The 15,530-nt window shown below is 40.5% G+C and overlaps 1 protein-coding gene across 2 annotated transcripts in view; it reads right to left on the bottom strand.

The window, feature by feature from the left end:
• SRFBP1 (serum response factor binding protein 1) overlaps nucleotides 1-15,530 on the bottom strand; it is a 148,796-nt gene that overhangs the window by 94,899 nt on the left and 38,367 nt on the right. For both annotated transcript variants that reach the window (XM_090038449.1, XM_090038450.1), the window contains exons 2-3: nucleotides 9,259-9,347; nucleotides 4,397-4,469 (exon numbers count right to left, since the gene is read on the bottom strand). In XM_090038449.1, the coding sequence (XP_089894575.1) occupies nucleotides 4,397-4,469; nucleotides 9,259-9,347 (162 nt within the window). The remainder of the gene's footprint in view (nucleotides 1-4,396; nucleotides 4,470-9,258; nucleotides 9,348-15,530) is intronic.

Raw genomic sequence — 15,530 nt, 5'->3', positions numbered from 1 at the left:
GACCCACCCCATGGGCAAGGGATGGGGGAGAAGGCGGAGGGGCCCCTTGGTCTTTGACCTCCAGGCTGCTGACATCCGACATTCAAGAAAGAACTTCAGAGTGAAGTTTGCGTACTGGCCTGATGTACCTTCCCTCTGTGACTTAGGACCAGTAGAGATAGAATTGTTTGTATTATTCTTATCTGCTATCACTGTATATCAGTAAAATTTGTCTATAATTGAGTGGAGAGGTCGTGGTCAGTCTGAGGGTTTGTGTCCACAAGGTATCTGGGTCATAAATCCAGCGCCAACAGCGTGGCACACGAAGTGAAGCCATTTTGATCAGCATGTCACAGCTGGCCCGGGCTCTGGGCAAGCAGCTCTGGAGCCCAGGCTGCTTGCAGCAGGTGGTGGGGAGGCTGCAAGCAGTTACACCAGAATCCATGGAGCCCCAGATCAACTTGTTGCTGGCACTGGGTGCACATTCACCTTGAGGTAGATTGTGGGGAAGGGGCCAGGGCTGCACTGCCACAAGGGTTGGGCCTCTCACAGCTCCTGACATCTGCCCCAGCACGCCAACATATTACAAGTCTAGGTTTCTGCAGGGGGTTGACACTTTGTCCAAAAACGTTGCTGACTCCTGGTCCAGAGTCTCTTTTCTCCTTTTTGGGTGACACTACCAGGGCAACAGTGATTTGAAATTCCCCCTCCACACATACCCCTTCCCAATATCTTTTAATACTGAAGATATCCTGAATGACCCTGGTCTTTGAAAAACATCACTCAGATGTGGAGGAATTCCTTTCTCCAACTTAATTGGAACCAATTTAATTCCAACTTAAATAGAGCCTAAACTTTCACATTTCTTTTTTTTTCAGCTGTTTCCATTCTGTATTAATACTAGATCAAAGAGACTCACAACCCTATGTCAACTTGTCAGATTATACATGCAGATATTTGCCAAAGAGCACTGAGACACTCTCTGACCTCAGATGTGGTGAGATCAGCCTCTGAGACATGCTCCCTGGGTACCCTTGAGCTTTAGGGTTGCATTTAGGCCCCAAGCCACTCCCTGCCACCTGCTGCTTGACCACAGAACCAGCTGAGATGTGCAAGAAGCCATCTCCTTGGGCCATGGTCTTGCCAGTTCTTAGTGGAGGGAATTTTGCAAGCAAGAAGAATCACACCCTTATCTGATCTTATGCTCAGAAAAGATGGCTGCCCTGTCTGTGGAAGAGGCTTGTCTGTATTGTCAGATGTTCTCAAGTCACAGTTATACATGACAATAAAGCGGATTAAAAGGATAACAAAAAGATTTATTATAAAAAGCAAAAGCAGACATAAGAAATCAGTAACAACATGCTGGGATACAGACAGAGATAAAAGAATAAACAAGAAAATATCAGAACAGTAGCCTGTTCTTATCCTGCATTAAATATCCAAAACTTCACTTCCTACCCAGTGCAACAGATTAGGAAGCAGTTTCAACCTCTGATGTCTTTTTCAACATGTCTTGCAATTCTTTTTCCCCATCAGCTTCTTTAATCAGCCTGCTTTAATTAGGTTGAAGGACTCCTGTGTTTCCCTAGTCTCAGGAAAACTGAAGACAACCCCATGCTCTTCAGGAAAAGCTTAAGTAAAATTTCTTATCTGGCTATTTACATGCATCACCCATTGGATTCCTGGGGGGCCCACACTATGCATATAACTTCCTGCACCCTCTCCCCCCTGAAGATGCACATTTACCAGAGCAGAAATCTTTCCTGATCTAACTGACTCTAAGCACCTCCCGTTAGATTTGAGGCATGTCCCCCAAAATTCTGGCTCCTGGCTTTCACTTGTTTTTTCACTACAGAAAAATAATAGAGCAATTCTACTCCTGCAAGGAACTCAAGAAGACTACAACAGGTCAAAATGTTTTTAACACTATGGATTCTTATTTGAAACCTTTAGGTTTATGTTGTGCAACACATTTGTATACCCAACAGTATTAATATTGTATGGTATCCCATGGCATCCCTGAAGGATCTCAGGGCACCCAAGTGGATCACTGCATGACCCTGATTGAAAATCACTGCCATAATTGTTCCTACAATGCCAGACTATACTTCTGAGTGTGACAGAAAAAAATTAGAAATCCAATCCTCTCCACAGATAGTAAAAAGCTATATAAAACTCTGTTGCAGGTCACATTTCCTTCTAGACAACAGCAGTAAGTGTTGTGGGAAGTATTAGTCCCGACTGGTGGATGGAAATATACTAAGCGCCTCTCCACATGTGTAGGTAAAGGCACAATGGGATCTAAAGCATGATCCACCCAATCATGCCTCCTGTCATGCCACACATGCAGGGCAGGAGACGCAACTGGGATTGCACATAAGATCCCACTGCGCCTTATCATTGGTGCAGGGGGAGCCCAGGAATATGATCCTGGGCTCCCCTTGCACCGGCTCTCAGCTATGAATCCTGCATCCACTGGGGCTCATAACAGGGGGCAGCACTGGCCACCACTGCAAGCCCCACAGACAATAATGCTTGCAGGGGGAAGCAGCACCAGCAATGCTACCACCACTGTAGGACCTACCACTGCTGGCAGGAGGTGATGAACCCCTGTGGCTTGGAGCCCCTCAGTTGACAGGCCTCCTTTACATTACAACCTTTACCTACATGTACAGCCATACAATTGCTTTAGTTATTTAGAAAGAAATGCAAAAATCTATATCAAATGCAATTACTTCAAGTTAATTTTTAAAAATATATTTAAAGCCCCCTATATCAAACTACAGAGTCTATAGTGCTTGTGTTCACCAAAAAGCACTAGCTAGTAAATCACCTGATTCCACAGCTTCAGTTTTACAGCTTCCAACAGATAGGGTAGGAAAATCTCTATAAAGCAAGATGGTCAATGGCTTAACTAGCATAGTTAAAATATGACCATGTTTATTGCTTTTCTCTGTTTATTATTTCTGAACTATTAATGAATGCCAGAGAACCAGCTGGCATAGACTTCAAGCATCTACTCCAGGAAAAATAGCATACAGGCTAATATCAGCTTCCCAATCTGTGTAACAATGCATTTTTAAGTAACTGTCTAGGGGAATTCACAACTTTTTTTTGCACTATCTAGTCACTGTAAACGACTCACTATGTTTGGACATTCCTTTGCATGACACTTTCTTCTGCCCCCTCAATTGACAGTTCCATGGGAAGTTTTTTTTTTGTTTTTTTTTATGGTTCCTACATTTCAGAGTAACATTTAAATTCTCTCTGTTTTCAACTCCAAGGTTGAAGACAGAAGGAATTTAAACTGTACTTTGAATTGTAAAAGCATTGCGTGGTGGGTTCAGAAGTATGGGATTCTTCTGAAATGACTCACCTGACACATTTTTTGATTGCTGTTCCATTTTATAATGTTGCCCTATATAAACATTCAGTTGCTTATATGGGAGAGGCTGGGGTTTTTTTCTGTTTCTTATTTATCTGTCAAGGCTGTCTGGTTTTGAATCAATTGCGAGTTACAGGGAATGGATCTAGCTAACTCCTATTAAATAAAAAAAAAACTCCAATTAAACTCCAAAAAATATCCTATTTTTGCCTGACATTATACAAAGCCTAGAGACTCTTTAGAGATCAGGAAGGACAGCCACAAAAAACCATTGTGATAAATGACCTAAGCAAAATAGAAGTTTAATGATAACCTAAAATGAAAATATAGATTTCTTGGCATTGACATCTTATGCTCAAACCTAAAAGTTAGAATTTGTAATTCAAAACAATATTCATAATTGAGAAAGTTTCCATGAAAGTTAGTACAATCATCTGTACAAATGCTGTGTTACATTTTTGTTATAAAACAGCTCCTAGAAATAAAATGAGGTTTCAGAGTAAGAGAACTGAAAAGACATGAACATTATGTTAATGAATGGCTAAAGAGAAAAAGTATGATTCAATATTTCTAGTCAGTCTGTTGCAACTTGAATTTCAACAGCTACTATAGAGCTTTAAAGCTGAAAGTAAAATACTGCACCATGCAAAAATTTATAGATTTGGCAGAAGGAGACTATGATGTCAAAAAAAAGGACTGCCCTCCACAATCCTGAACAGCATATGTACTTGAATTCCTATCCTTGTAACTGTTACAGTAAAAACTTTGGGCACAGAGCATTTCTAAATAAATACAAAGTTTAGCTTGGCAAGTCTTACATTCAAATTAGTCTAAGATCTTGACAGATATATTAAACAAACATGGAAATATGCAAATATTCTTAGTTGTTCCACTACAGTAATATACGCAGCCAAACTGCCCTAGGAAAGACTGCAGGTAAATCTTTTCACACCCTATTCCAAGAAAATGGGCAAAGGTTTGTGTTACTAAAGTAAGAGACACTAAATTTTAAATGTGTATATATGACATTACCTTCATAGCATGGATTTCTTCTATTAACCTCTGTGCTCGCCTTTGGTTCTTTAATACCACATCTTCTGAACCCCTGTAGATAAAATATACTGTTTAACTGAATAACATGCTGATATACAATTATTTCCCCAACAGAAATGTATAGTTACTATTTGCACCAAACTAAAAGTCATAATCTTCATATGATCATTGCTGTTCAAACATTCATTTGTTGCACATAAAAATTCAACATGAACAACTCTGACAAACATAAGAAACTCTCAGTTGTCAAAAGACTTGAAATACACAGAAAAGTTTTAAGATCTGGCTGAAACATTTTGGTAAGGTTTTAATTTTTTGTTTTGCGTTTTTTTAACATCAGAAAATTCTGTAGTATCTTCTCTGTGCATTGCTGACTTAAAAGCAGCATCTGGTGAAAGCTAAGATGAGCAAGTTAGATAACAACTCAGTCAAACCAGAGAACAGTTGATGGGCTGAATCACTAACTTGCACTAAATTGAGTGAAATTTGTTTAAAGCAGACCATAATTAAGTTCTAAGTTCTCTTATACAGGAAATAATACAATCTTAAGTGGAGGAAAATTCAAGAATATCTCCAAAATAACTTGCTATGATAGAGCTGAAAATTAAATACCAAACTTTCACATTGTCTTTCTCTGCAAAACGTACAATAAAATGATTTAATTCCAATATTTTAAAATCTAAGGCTAAAAATCAGTGCAAAGGGGGAAAGGGCGGGGGGGGGGGTGTTACTCTTCCCTCCCTCCCCTCTCCCACTGACACGGCAGCCCAGCAGCCCCTGCTAGGCTTGCCCCCGCTGCTCGACTGGTGAGTGGGGAAAAGCCTGGCAAAGGCTTCTGTGCCCCTGCCAAGTAGACCCTGGCTAGGGTCCCATACTGGTGGGACAGGGGAGGGAGAGAGGATTAAACTCCCCTCCCTCCCCAACCTTCACCTCAGGGGGCCAGTGTCTGATCACCTCCATCTCTGTCCCCACCATTCAAATAACGAGCATGGAGGGGGAAAACCCTGGCAGGGCTGCTGCATCCCTGCCAGGGAAACCCCAGCTGAGGTCCTGTGCTGGTGGGAGAGGGGAGGGAAGGGGGATTAAATCCCTCTCCATTCCTCCTCCTTCGCCACAGGGGTCAGCCCAGGGTCTGGCTATGTCCCCCGTCCCCGAGTGGGAAAAAGCTTGGCAGGGGCTGCAGTCCCAAGCAGGGTTTCTCACCCACACCCCAATGTCTTCTCAGCCAGCCAGAGCAATGATAGTGCTTTGGCTGGGGAGCAGAGGGGTGGGGCCAACCCTACTCCAGTGGAGCAGACAGCCCAGCCCAGTGCTGCAAAGCAACTTGAGATGCTGGGAGACTACGAAGTAAGTTAAACCAGGAAGGGGTCTGGGACAGAAGTTCCTTAAACTGGTTTGACCTAAATCAGTTCAATCTGGTTCAATCTACATTCAACCAGGTCCATCTTAAACCAGTTTTGGCCATTTTGAAACTGGCTTATGTGCACTGAACTTCTGTTCCGTTTCAGGCTTAAACCAGTTTCTGATCACTTAAAACAGTTTGTATGCAACTTCCATTCCTAGCCAATGTGAAAAAAGAACAGGAAGTGCAGCAGGAGGCCAGAGAAACTAACTAGTCAGCTCTACACGGAGATGAAACTCAGAAGGAATCCTATGAGAAGTGGAAACTGGGCCACAATACTAGGGAAGAGTATAAGAGTATCACATGAACATGCAGGGATTTTTTTTTTTTTAAATCAGAAGGTCAAAGAATGGTTTCAGGTGTAATAAGGATTCTAACAAGAACATGAGAAGTGAAAAGACAACTGAGTAATGGATAATACAGATTAGGCTGAAGTATTTAATGCTTTTTTTACTTTAGACTTTACAAATAAGATGACAAGTGCAGTTGACAGCAAGGTCAGGATAAGAGATAAGCAGCTCAAAGTACTAAAAGAACAGGTTAGACATTACTTAAGAGAAACTAGATGATATAAAGATGGATAACCTTAACAGGATGCACCCTGAAATACTGAATGAACTAGCTGAGATAACTTCAGAACCATTGGCTATTCTCTCTGAAAAGCTTATGGAGCTGGGATAGAACAACTGTATGCAAAAGAGAAACTGAGCAACGATTGGCTTTTCTACGGTATGGTAGCAAAGAAATTAGGGGTTACAGTGAATAATTAGCTGAATATGAGTCAACAGCATGCTCGCTCCAAAAAAAGCCAATACTGTGCTATATACCGTGCAGTATACTGTGCTATAAGAATAGCAGCATCACTTGCAAATCAAGGGAAGCGATTCTTCTGCTCCTATCTGGAATTGGTGAGGCCTCACCTGGAGTACTATGTCTAGTTTCGAGTACCACAGATCAAGAAGGATGTGGACAGATTGGAGCGACAAACAATCAGAGGCTATGATTTATGAGCGTGTAATAGGGGCCCTACCCCATTAGCGAAAGAGATAGGAAGCCAGGGGTCAGCTGGCCTGTTCCAGCCTCCTGGACAAACTGATAGTGGCAGAAGGCCCTTTAATAACATGGCTGCCCACCCCAGGTGTGGCCAGTGATTGACAGGCCTGGAGCAGAAGTAGTGGGTCAGATGACCCAAAGAAGAGCATATAAAGCCCAGGGCCTGAGGCAAGGGAAGGGGTCTGGCCTTGCAGGCTGCAAGAAGCAGACCTCCAGGAAGGAAAGGGGCCTCACTGGCTGAGGAGGAAGGACTCCAAACTGCAGGGAAGCTGTAAGGAAGCCTCTGTACCACCAGGCAGCAGAAGATAAGTATTTTGGGACCTTGTGTTGCATGTCACTGACAGAATATGGTGTTGACCCAGAACTGGGGAACCCTTTGTTTGAGAGCAGATGCTCATATCTTTTTGTTTGTGTTTAAATACCAGAGGAGTGGGTTGTGGCTGTAGGTGCAGAGGAGGCCACCAAGAAAGGTGCCAAGGGCACTCCCAGAGCCCCTGAGGGGTAAAACCAAGGCTGAGGGGCCCAGAGCTCACAAAGAACTGAGCTGAGACCCAGGAGCCTAGGGTCCTGGGACAGTGGGCCTCAACTAAAGTTGGCCAAGGCCCGGGGGTCTTTGGTCCAGACAAGGACCTGAGACCTGAAATCCTCCTCCCCCGCACTGCCTAGGTGGAGCCTCCTTGCCAAATTTTAACAGTAAAGCATGACAGGTGAGACAACAGGCCAGGATCCTGAGCAGGCAAACAAGGCAGAGTTCAGGCAACTGTTAAGGAGTGACTTCACTTCCCCAGCACTGGACCCACGAAGAGAGGGAAATCCCGAAAGGTTTATTATTTTGACTGAAGGAGAAAACTGAGGCAAGATTTCATAACCATCTTCAAATACCTGGAGGGAGGTAAAAAAGAAAATGGAGACTAATTATGCACATGTGAAAAAAACTTCCTTTTGTTAGTTTTGTTGAAGTGTGAAACTCACTGCCACAAGATGTTTTGGTAGCTGACAATTTAGTCAGATTCAAAAAAGGATTGGACAAATTCTTGGAGGAAAGGTTCAGCAGTAGGTATTAAGCAGGGGTGTCAGGTCTACAGCCTTTGAATGAGAACTTCTTAGACGTTAAAAGTTGGAGGCTCCAAGTGGGATTCGTACAGTGGAGTGGTCATACCCTGTTCACTCTCCCTTTTGACCTAGGACACCGGGCAAGATGGACCTGTCGTCTGACCCAGTCAGTACACGGCAATTTCTATGTTGTACTTATGAAACAGACTATTTTCTGTGGCAGCACGGGGCAGAATAAGGAACAATGCTCTTATATTCCAACAAGGAAAATTTAATTTAGATATTAGGAAGAACTTTATCATTATGGGTGGTTAAGCACTGAAACAGGCTATCCAGAGAGGTCACGAAATCTCCGTCCTTGGACATTTTGCAGAGTCAGTTAGACAGACACTTGACTGTGATGATCTTGCCTCAGCAGGAGGTTGAACTAGATTATCTCTTGAGGTCCTATGAACCCAACTATGCTCTGATTCAGCAGTCTTTAAAAATTTCTCTCTTAGCATTCTAGAAAAGATTAATTACAAGATAAATCCCTCGGAGTCCCAATACAGGCAAGCCTGGCTTAATGCTCTTAATTGGTTTCTGAAAAACTGAGTGTTAAGCGGAATAGTGTTAAGCAAAACCAATTTTTTTTGATGAACCAAGATGGCAACACAAACTGGTGCTAAACTGCACAAGGCTGCATGTCACCAAATGCTATAACAAAATTCACTGAGCGCTAACTGGAATCGGGTATCAATGTAAAATGAGCGTTACAGTAAAATAGCACTAAGCAAAACAGGGTTAAGCAGGGTTGCCTGTTTAATGCATATTTACACTTACTGAAACTCACTCTGCCACAATATTGCAAGAAGCTGTGCTAAGAAAAGCAGCTGCAACTTACTTTAAACAGTACAGTGATCTAAAAATTCAAGGTGTGATTTTCAAAAGTGTTTAACTGAGTTCAAGACCAGGACCTGGGCTCCTAAATTACTAACCAATTTTAAAAATCCTATCCTAAGTCTCCCTTTAGATTTGTACTATTTTAGGCTATATTAAATAAAGTTAAATGTTGACATAATTAATCAATAAAACTTGTTACATCTTACTTTATAGTTTGCATCTATTCATAAAGCCTAATGCAAGTCCAGATCCATTCTAAAAGAATATAATGCTCTTAAAAATATTTTAGGATCTATTCAATCCTATCCAATATAATCAATACTTAATCACAACTTATAATCATTTAAAACAGTTATTGTGTTTACTTTTAGAGAGAATCTTTTTTGTCTATTTTTATGTAGGTCAAGTAAATTGATTTCAAACATCTAGTAATATTTAATATTAAACTAACTTTTTTAACTTCAGCTTTCCGATGTGTCTTGTTAGCCGGCGAATGGTTAGGACTCTGGCCCTCTTCACCTCTTTTCTCAGCTTCACCACCTATTCAAAAGAGTAACAGTATATTAGAAAGTTACTAAAAACTAATCAGTACCCTGTTATGCCTTTGCCTTTAATAAACAGGTTGAATAAGGAGAAAATGTCCTGGAAAACAATTCACGCCCTTTCTTAAAAAAGAAAAAAGCAAGCATGTGTGTATATGTGTGTACAAACACACACACACACACACACACGCGCGCGCGCACGCACACACACGCACCAGTTGAGCTGAATTTAGATCCTTGTTAAAATCGGGACTGTTCCATAAACATCAGAGAAGGAACAAACAGAAAGTCTAATAAATGTCTGAAGTCTGAGCCGAAACAAGACATAAAATAAGCCGTGTCATTCCCTACCAGCCACATTTTAATATTATTTTTAGATACAGGTTGGGATAGTTTTGAAGGGCTTGTTTTTCCTCATTCGTTTCATTCTTCAAGTTTTACTGAAACTACATTTGTGCCACTTCAAGGCAGCTTATTTTATAATAATTTAAAATGTTCTTATAAAGACCCTAAAGGCCACTAATTATTCAACTGCAGCTATATTAATATGCCAGATGTTCTCCTAAATTCTAAAACAGCTAATTCAAATAGACAAATCAAACACTGCTACGTTTCTCACTGACACTAAATTCAACACCCCCTTCCTGAATTATACTTGCAAATTTTCAATTTAAAGAATTACTTAAATGTAAGAAGTTTTGTTCAAGCACATTTTGGTCTTGCTTCTCTACCCTGCAAATAAAAAAGTTTTCAAAGATAAATTCATCAAGTAATATAGGACTTCTCCTCATGAAAGTTTGTCATGGGTAATGCTATTGCAAGTTAGTTTATTTGTTATGATACCAGGAATTAAAAAGGTAGGTGATGATGGTAATTGCATCTCATTACTAATTAAGTTAATTCTTGAAGCATTTCTTTTTACTTCTTTGTCCATGAATGTATTAAAATGTATTTTAATTGTCAAAGATAGAATTTTAAATACTTGCATACTCCCCATTTGTATCCATGTGCTAAATTACATTTATTGCATGCTGCTGACTGCCAGAAACTACTCAGGCAGCAACATGATGGAGGAAAAACACTTCCTTCTTCACTGCCCTATTTGCAAAATTTCTCTTTCAAAATGAAATTGGCACAGGGATCAGCTGGGCAGATACTGCCTTTAATGAGAAGCTGTTATGTTACAAATTAGTGTGGTTTGAAATGAAACTTATGTAATTTGAAAGTTGCAAAGTATTGAAGAGATGACAAATGTAGGCGTATAGCAAAAAACCAAAAAATTTGATTTGTGTATGAGATCTAATTGCTAGCCAAATAAGGACGGATATTTGCCCAGGCTAAAAGGTGACCAGTCAAATAAATATTAAAAATAAATCATCATTCAGCAAGTTAATTCATTAAAACAACAAATTATAATCTGCAAGAGGTTAGATAGCTTGCTCAATTACAAACAAACAAGGTACATAACTGAGTTATTTACTGTTAAAAAACGAAAAGAAATTAAATTAAAAACAGAAATACACACGTACCAAGAGGAAAAAGGGTCATTTTAAATGCAGTAACACTAAGAATGCAACAGGTCAATACTAAGAATGTTGCTTTCTGCTTTATCTTTTCAACATCAGCTTGAACTATTTTATCTACAGGTTTGTCATCCTCAATTTATCTTCCTTTCATCGAAATACCAAATAAACTCATCTGCCATTTTCTTCTCTAATCTTAAATTATGAAAGAGTAATAAGCATGCTTGAAGTGGATGTTTTTGGTCTACTCTCTGGTTGTAAACAAATCATTCAGCCTATCAGCCAACTTCATTTTGCACATTCAAGACAAGAAGAGTTAGAAGTTCTGCCCTTATAGCTAGAGTGCAAAAAGAGCACAATCTTTCCAAACACAATGAAAGAGCGAGCCCTAATTGTATTACTGGGATTGAATTCTACATTGCTTTCCAATTGAACAGGCTGTTTCTCGCTTCATAATTTGCTGCTTCCAGCAGAACAGTTTGTTTTCTCATATAGTTTAAAGTTGCTAACACTCATTTTATGGTCATAAGCCAAATCAAAATCACCACCATGAAGATCTTAGTCCTGAAAGTGTGGATTGATTTTGTGACTGTTTAGCCTATTCTTTTTTTCTCTTCAGCCTTTTTAAGTCAACTTTGTTTAATAGTGGTAGAAATGGCTCTTAATGGTAGGCAAATCAGGCATTAGACAAACATGTAACATTTTCCATATTCTGAGTAGACTGAGCAATGGATTCAATCAGTAAAATGAATTTGGGTTTGCATCCTGAAGACCTCCTCAAGAAAGCCTGTGCCAACTACACATGTGGATAACACCAGCTGCTCCATTTTCAACAGCAGCTTACTGGAATAGCTCCTCGTACGTTTTAAGATAGGATCCTTACAAAGTACAATGCTTACTCACTGGGTGTGTCTACACGTTCGATAACGTGCAGTGGTTATTGCACATTTAATTCAGTACTTGTATAATCAAGTACTAAATAAATGCACAGCAACCAGAGTTACTGCACAGTAGCTCAGCCAAATGCCTTCTTAGTGATGATATAGTGTAGTAGCCTAATAATTCTGTGCTGTAGTATATTAGCACTGTTTGTGCTGTGATGTGCTACTGCACAGTATTATCAGACTACTCTGCAGTTAGCGTCTCATGTAGACGTGCCCAATGTTCATGTAGCGTTAAGTAATGATGAAATATAGTTGTTGGTACCCATTTTTAAAAAATCTGGCACTGCCTTCCACTTTTAACATATGGGAAAATTGTCTTACTTTCAACTAAGCAAAACAGTGCCACCCACACTGCTCTCGAAGTCAAAGGTCCAGGCCTCTGAAATGTTTTTGTAGGCATATCTCTTTCTGGCTTAATCCAGAACAGAATGCATTACTTCCAAATAATCTAATTAAGTTGAAATACTTATAAAACATGCTAGTTTACTTCTGAGTAATCTTAGTAAACAGCAGCAATCAATGCACTAGTTTGGCCTGTGCCTAAGGTCATATCTACTGCAGAAAATGTGTGTCCAAAGTCTGTGCACATCTGGCTCTTGATGCTGCACATTCTCACTCCAGAGTTGAATCACTTAGATTATTTGCAGATTTGTGAACCAATTATAGAAAATGCATTTGTCAGGAGGTAAGAGTTACAAAAAACTCCCTTCAGGACAAAGATAATATTGGGGCATTGTATTAATAGGAAAACAGTCATGTAAATCAGGTAAAAAGGTACAACATGCCTTTTTACATCTAAGGCTGGAGAAGTAGTACTATATTCACAGAGCCATACAAAAATAAAAGGGCTGGAAGGCGGCTCAAGAGGTCCTGAAAGAAGGAGGCTAAACTCAAGCCAGGATCATCCCAGACAAATATTTGTATCACTGTGATTACCTATTTAAACACTGATGTAAGTGTGGGAGACTGAGCCCAACAGCATCCATAGCTTTGTTACAAAATTATGAGTTTCTAACAAATGATGTCAAATAATAAGCAAGTGGACAATAAACTTATGCTACAAAAAATGGTGACATCCTTCAAAATAGAGGGCACTGGAAAAGTAGGAATCCATATTTGATATAGTCTAGTAAAAATACTTTAAAAGTAAACATAAGCTAACTAGAAATATTTATATTAAATTAAATGATACTGAATTTCCAACACAGGGCTGTCCAATTGGCACTTCTAGGCTATATGTGACCACAAGGGGCTAAGCTGCAGCCTTCAAGCTCCTGTCTGGCTGTCATAGCTGCTTCTCCTATTGTTCTGTCTGTAACAGCAGCTGGAATCTCTAGGAGCCTCCTCCTTCTTCTGGCCTTTGCTACTTGTCCTTGGGAGCAGGGCAGTTCAGCATCGCATGGCCCAGGAAGCTGAGGGTGAACCTGGGGCAGCAGCACAGGTTCAAAGTGCAGACAGGGGGAACCATTCAGCCTCCGGCCACTTATAAAGTTGGACTACTTCATTCTAACTTACACAACTTTTTAATATATAGTCAAAATTAGGGGAAAAAATATTGTACTCTTAAACTTTAAGGTCAAGTATTTCAGTTTTTCTTTTACTGACTGTAAACATACTGAATTCACTCTATTGTTTTATTGTTATCCCTTATTTCCACTTTTAATTTTGTATTACCTATTAGAACATAGAACTTAAGCCTTGCATTCCAGATGCCACTGGCCCTTAAACAACTTACCGCAAAGGAAAAATGCTTGTAACCTTGAGATCAACAGGTCATGAATTTGTCTGGGCAGGCAACAAGGGCTTTACTATTCTCTAACATTTTCATGTTGGCAAACACCCTTCTTCCCACAACTGGGATAACAGGAAGCCCGATTTAAAAAACCTGTTACAGACATATACTCCTTCAAAATAAGCACCGAAGACTAATGTAAACAAAACTACCCTCATAATACCTTATAGTTTCCTAGAATGTCCTCCTTTTGTCACTAAAAAGGGAAAAAAAATGAGGGCTTTGTGCAATTAAACAATTATAGAGAGTAGGAAATTATTTGCTTGGAATAAATCAAGTTGCATATTTAGCTCTGCTTTGACAACTGCAGTTCTTATGGTTGAATACACATTAGAAAACATATTACACAACAATCATGTAGAAGTCAAGATTAAAAAAATGAGTATATCATAGCAAGCTTTAAAAGCTGTTTTTAACACTAAAGAAAAAATCCCCAAACCACAATAAAAAGTCCAGGTTTACTCTTCGAATGAAACATACAATAATTTAAAAAGGTACATCAAATCATCATGTACCCAAACATAGTGTATATTTAGCTTCCTCTCCCAAAAGTTTTGTAATCTATTTTTCTAGGAATATTAATGCAAATGCAGCATATTTTCAGAGACCAAATGAGCCAAAAGTCAGCCTTTCCTGGTGCCAGCCAATGAAAGCTCTGCAGATGGATTATAGCAGGACTCCAGGAATGAGGGGAGCTTTCCACTTCTGGCAGATACAGAATGTCAAATTATGACTGCTTCTTTCCCAAGGGATGATAATATGCCAGCTGGAGTCATGGAAGTCTGTCAAGTTATTCCCATGAAGGTGGTCAGCACTTTGGGACAGGAACTGACATTTTGTTTGGTCTGTACGGAGCCTATAGCAAAAGATAGGATCTTAGGACACCTGCGCATTATTAAATAAACAACGACAACAATATTCAATGAGTTTTGATGCCCAAATGAGGGGAGATTTTTCCTTGACTAACTGCTCAGTTGTGGACTGTTTTTTTTGTTCGTTTGTTAGTTGGGTTAAAAAGGTGAGTTTATCTTGGCTATATAGTGCTGTTATACCGGGCTATCTAGCCCACAGACTTCCCCTGTAACGGAAGCCAGGTTTGGGTCCCCACACCCTTCTTCAGCCTCTATTTCCTGCCAGTTTTCTGGGGGCAGGGTAGGGCACTGCAGGTGGGTGGCACATATGGCCTGGAGGGGAGAAGGGTGCTGCATGTATAGTGAGGGGAAGCTGAGCTGCCCGTGATGCAGGAGATGGACAGGGGAGGTGGAGAAAGGAAGTGGGGAGAGAAGGCATGTTGGGCTGCCCTCATGGTGAGTGCTCCCCAGGTCTGTAGCCCACACAGTGGCCCCCAGTTGCCTGGAAACTGAGCAGCCTTCAGCCATTTGATATAGATAAGAGGTGTCAAACTTAGAGCTTTCACCCAGCCTGTTTCATTTGGGTTCCTAGAGGGGCCAAAAATTCAGCAGCCACAGAAATCCAGGGCCTGAAGCCCTGATGGGCATGCATGTTGGCAGCAGAGGGGAGGGAGAAGGGAAAGAAATCAGTAGCTGCATTAACCCCCACACCACTGTTTTCCCTGCTATTACTACCACCACCAAGTCTAGATCTGGCCTGGGAGGTCCTTTGCAGTCTGGATCTGGCCTGGACGCACAGGTAAGTTTGAAAACCCTGTTACAGACTATCAGGCAAAAAATGGAAAATAGAAAACTTTTGCACAAACTTGAAGTAACTGGGGTATAAGCCAGGTCCCCAAGCACATCAGAGCTCCCTAGACTTAGTATTTTCTGAGACTTGGTAACAGGGGTGATCCCTTACCCTGGGATAAATGCATCAGAAGACAGACTAATTATATTCCCAAAGCAAACCTCAGCATCAAATTATCTTGTCTATCAATAATGGGACATTTTTGACTTCCTGGAAGTTCA

This window comes from Crocodylus siamensis, chromosome 3 (assembly GCF_052110815.1).
Source record: "Crocodylus siamensis isolate JL-2025a chromosome 3, ASM5211081v1, whole genome shotgun sequence".
Taxonomy (NCBI): Eukaryota; Metazoa; Chordata; order Crocodylia; family Crocodylidae; genus Crocodylus; species Crocodylus siamensis.
The sequence above is the reverse complement of the archived record's forward strand: the minus strand, read 5'-3'. Positions and strand labels throughout refer to the sequence as shown.